Source organism: Physeter macrocephalus, chromosome 5 (genome assembly GCF_002837175.3).
Source record: "Physeter macrocephalus isolate SW-GA chromosome 5, ASM283717v5, whole genome shotgun sequence".
Classification (NCBI taxonomy): domain Eukaryota; kingdom Metazoa; phylum Chordata; class Mammalia; order Artiodactyla; family Physeteridae; genus Physeter; species Physeter macrocephalus.
The window spans coordinates 16,235,334-16,240,105 of NC_041218.1; the positions used below are offsets into that span (position 1 = coordinate 16,235,334).

Below are 4,772 nucleotides of genomic sequence, written 5' to 3' on the forward strand. Positions count from 1 at the left end.
AGGCCCGCATACCACCAAAAAAAAAAAAAAAAAAAAAAAAAAAAATTAAAATTTTTATTACATGTAAGGCATTTTTAAAAGTGCCTGACAGTGTTAGTAGTCAAGAAATGTTAACTATTATCATTAGCTTCTTTCTGAGAACAATGTAAGAATTGTGTCCTTGTTTCATTAAACTGCCACAGTGCAAAAAGCAAGATAAAAACTAGACTAATTAGTGGGACCATTATGCTTTTTTATATCTTATTATAGTTAAAAGACCATTATTCCTCCAGGATCTTTGTTTAGTTTTAATTTAAATTGGTTTGACGTTACGAAGAGAAATAGAGGTGGCACTTTGGAATTGATAATGCTAATGCTTGTTAGAGGTATCTTTGTCACTCTGAATTTCATGCCTTGATATAACATTTTTTTTTCTCGACACTGATCTGTTTCCTGTGTCCCTCTGTACTTAGAACAATGCCTGGATAGTAGGCATTTGGTAAGTATTTGTTGAAAGACTGAATATATGGTAAAGGGCCTATTTTAAAGGGAAAGTATGGATTGTGGCCTGACAATACGCATGTTAATTTCAGGTAAAGTATGTTTTCTCAGAAAAGGGCAGGAGAAAAACATTAGCAAATATTTTAGGTGTATTGGCCTAAGAGAGATGAGTTGTATGGAAGTTATTAGGGTTTACCTGTACCATTAGGCCTGAAGACCACCTTCTCTCTTGTAAAGTATCCCAACAGCTGGGGTGACGGGTGCTTCTATTTGGGAGGAAAAGGACCTTCCATGTTTCCTACAGCTCAAGCCAAGAATAGACCTTGGAAGCTGATCTCATTCAGGTTATCCAAGGACAGTTTAAATACAACCTCATTGCAGAATTTCGCGATATGCCCACATCTCTTGTCTTTGTCATCAGTTTCCTTCAGCTTTTCTCTTCCTTCACTTTCGCTAGTGAAAAACTGTCACCATGTAAGTCCCGAATCAGGAGATCTGTTTCTTTCTGAGAATTTAATTTCTTTAAGTTCTTTCTGACTCAAATGTTTAGTACAGTGCATGCCTGGCATTTATAAAGCATTAAATACATATTTGTTTGAAAAATTGGATGTCTTTGTCCTTCTCTCCTTCACCTTCTCATTTCTTTAAGGATATTTCTTTTACCTGCCTCAGTTACCCACCCTCCCCCGCGCCCCAGCTCAAGGTCACAAATCTGCACAATGTTTTACTAGACGAAAAGCAGAGTAATGGGAATTCATTATGGCCATTTGTTACCAGGAAGCCGCAGAGGGAGGGCATGATTAATGGTTTCTACAGATACGAAAGGTCACTGAGGATGGAGACTTGGCTTCATTTTCCCAAGTGGGTTCAATGTTTATTGTTAAACAAATCACACATGCACATATTTGTTTTTGTGCTTAGATGGGCTTAGATGATGGTTCGCGGAAATCTTTATTCTTAAAACATTAAAAAAAAACCCTAACTTTGGAGTTTGGGAATTGAAACATGTTTATTTACTTTTGTTTTCCCACAGAATTTTGTGCGTCATCACTGGGTACACAGGCGTCGGCAGGAGGGAAAATGTAAGCAGTGTGGTAAGGTAAGGGGCCTGCACCCCCTGGTCATCGCAGGAGGCTCCTCAGACCTTGGCAAGCACCCAAGGTAGATGAGTCCAATCACCCGGATCCAGGGCTCAGGACGTCCCTTCCTTTCCCAAAGGCCTCCCTTCTCTAGGTTCCCTTCCCTTAAGAGGTGTTTTATTTATTCTAGAACTCACCCAAGAAGCAGTGGTCTCCATACAAGGAATTAGCACGTTTTAAGAGAGATGGATGGACTATTTGCAGTGAATTTCATTGTGGATAGTTTAAAAAAAGGATACTTCCTATTTTGTTAAAACTCCCTCCTGAGGACTGCTGGCCCATCATACTTCTTTGAACACCAACAGGAAATCAGTAGGTTGATGAGCGATACTCCTTGTGTTGATGTGTTATGGTTGAGCAGAACTGGGTAGAAGGACAACATGGAAGCAGGAAATGTGTTGCTCTCTTGGGATATTATCCAATTCCTGGAAAGAGATGCCCTTCTCATATGTGGTGATTTATGTCTACTCTCTAAGTATGACTGGCTACAGACCCCTCAGGGTGCAGGGCCACTTGGAAGAGTGAGGTGTGGATCTGACAGCTGCATGCTCTGTACATTCCATGTTATTGACCCTAACAGATTTGGATTATGGCTTTTTCAATGTACAGAGATGTACTTTAGGAATGAAAGGATCCTCAGAGAAAGTTAAACTGGTGGTGAATCCTACTACAAAGATTTTTTTTTTAAGTACATAGATGTAAGCTGGTTTCAATAAAGCAAAGTTTTGATTTGGTAGAGAGCAGGATAATTTGGGAGAATATATTCCTCATCACTTCATTTCTAATTTGTTTATTTAGTCATGTGACTCTTTTGGGTCAAACACTGGGGTGAGCTGACCAGTATGGCATTTTTGACAATAGAGGGAGGAAAGGAAGTTTTGGCTGCCTGAGTAGTGTTGAGGGCGAGCGAGACATGGAAAAAGTTTGATTAATGTTGCTGTTTTCCCAGTGCCTGAAAGGGAAATATGCTGTAGCCATTGGTTACCAAGGTCTTCTTTGGAAGGTGGCACACTTCAGTCTCAAGGGTACGGGCCTCCGTTATAACTGCTGTTATCTCCTCCAGTTCAACACAGTGACTCTCAGCTGGTTCCTTTCTAGCCTGGAAAGAGGACAGGCAAAATAGGTTAAAAGGGGGAGGAGGTAAAAAGAAGAGGAGGAGGGAGGGAGAGAGGAGGAGTTGAAAGTTGCTTACCAGCCATTTTACACAGCTGGGAAAGAAGGAGGTCAGCCCTCTACCCTCACGTGACCTTCCTTCACTGGCTCCGTCTACTCCTTCCCTGTCTGCTGTTGCTCTAGGGCTTATGGATTTTCTCTTACTTAGTGGATTGTAGACTGTCTACAGCTTTCCCATAAGAATGTGTGCATGTGTATGCGTAAGAGAGAAGAAACAGGTAGGCATGGCCAATTTTGAGGTCAGAGATGTGGACAGTAGGAAGGATCTGGATGAACAGGTTCTTCGCTTTGGAGAAAATACCTTCACCGGACAGCCTAGTAGCTGGCACCACCTCAGCAACTTTCAAGCCATAATAGATTTGGAGGAATTTTATTAAAAGAAAATCAATAAGCATTATATATCTTGTGACAAGTATTCCCTAGCATCGTATTTCACTCCCTTTTCTGGCTTGTCTTCTGTTGGCGTGGTCAGCCGAAGGGGAAGAACTGGACACCCTGTGCTCTGAGTTGCTGTGACCATGTCTCTCTTCCTGTCCAGTGTCCCCAGGCAGGCATCTCAGAGCACTCACAGCTCGCTGCTCATCACGGCTCTCCGCAGGGAAATCTGTGAGCCCAGCTCTTCACATAAAGTTCCCATAATATTGTATTGTTATATTCATGTCCTGTGTTTATAATCCAGCTGCTTATGGATTCTCAGAGACTCGAGCAGTTGTGGCATGTGATAGTCTTAAACCTGTGTCTCCTTGCTGGGTAATAAATAACCCTTCTTTGGAGCCTGGCTTCTCCCCTGGATTAGAGGAAGACTAGTGAGTGACTCTCTTTCCATTTGCAGATTAAGGGATTGAAGATTCATTTCAGACGTTGGTGCTATGCGTAGTTTTCATCAGTACAGTTGGTTGTACATTCTTACATATCCAGAGATTTCTAAACCATTCCACACACACACACACACAGACACAGACTTCTCTATACACATTATTCCATAATTTATCCATTGGGATGGGGTAAAAAATACTTTACTTAGCAAAAAAAAATGTTTAAACCAGTGGTTTGAAAACTTCTGGGGTTATTAGTGAGTGTTTGTGGTTAAGAGTATTTGTGGTTTCACTTTCTACTTTTTAGAATCAACAGTAAATATTTGAGACTAATTAGAGACTAATTTTCTCTCAAGCCTTGAATATGCGTTTGGCTGAGTGTGTGTGTCATATAATGAATATCAGATGAGACAGCTCGTGATTCAATCGCTCAGTTGCTTTAACATTCACTGACTACCAGGCTGCCATGTTTATGACCATCACGTAGTTTTACATTGTTTTCGTTCATAGTCCTACATTATGAAAGAGTTAAGGTCCAGGCAGTAAAGAGCTGTCACACTCAAATTATGTAATTTGATAAGTGTTTAATAAAGAGAATATTTAAAATGTGTGAGCAGAAAAGAAACTACAAGGGATAGTGAAAAACTCGAGGCTAGTAAGAGCAGGGATCTGTGGTCAAGCCAAGTCTAAAGGGGTCATGAGACTAAGTCATGAGACTTAGCCAGCCTGAGGTGATCTACCAGCTGGGGGAATAAATAGCCCAACTTCACTCACCTTCAGTCTCCAGTGCCAAACCCAATAGAAACCAGAGCACAAGGGACATTGTTGAGGCAATCCATAAAAGTTAACATTTTACAACAGGACACAGGGTAGAGAAAGATGGAGAGTGGATCCAGAGGGACAATGGGATTGATCTAGCCCATATTTAGTGTAAATCTATACTTGGCCAATGGTTAAAAGCAAGCTGCATACTTATTCTGCAAACGTACCTCTTTACTGATCTTCACCACATCTCCACAATTGCATTCATTCAATCGAGATTTATTCAACAGTGAGTTATCCCTAGTAGTATTTTAAAAAAATCAATATGCAAAGAAAAAAGATAGTCATGATTATAGCTAATTTGACCTTTTATTTTTTATTTTTTTTTAATTTTTTTTTTTTT

The 4,772-nt window shown here is 40.4% G+C and overlaps 1 protein-coding gene across 3 annotated transcripts in view; it reads left to right on the forward strand.

Annotated features, from left to right (window-relative positions):
* The window catches only part of DGKI (diacylglycerol kinase iota), a 472,815-nt gene that overhangs the window by 226,362 nt on the left and 241,681 nt on the right, over positions 1 to 4,772 (forward strand). For 2 of the 3 annotated variants that reach the window (XM_055084816.1, XM_055084815.1), the window contains one exon: positions 1,514 to 1,579. In XM_055084816.1, the coding sequence (XP_054940791.1) occupies positions 1,514 to 1,579 (66 nt within the window). Of the gene's footprint in view, positions 1 to 1,513; positions 1,580 to 1,732; positions 1,932 to 4,772 lie in introns of those variants that run through there. The other variant, XM_055084813.1, reaches the window with a different exon arrangement.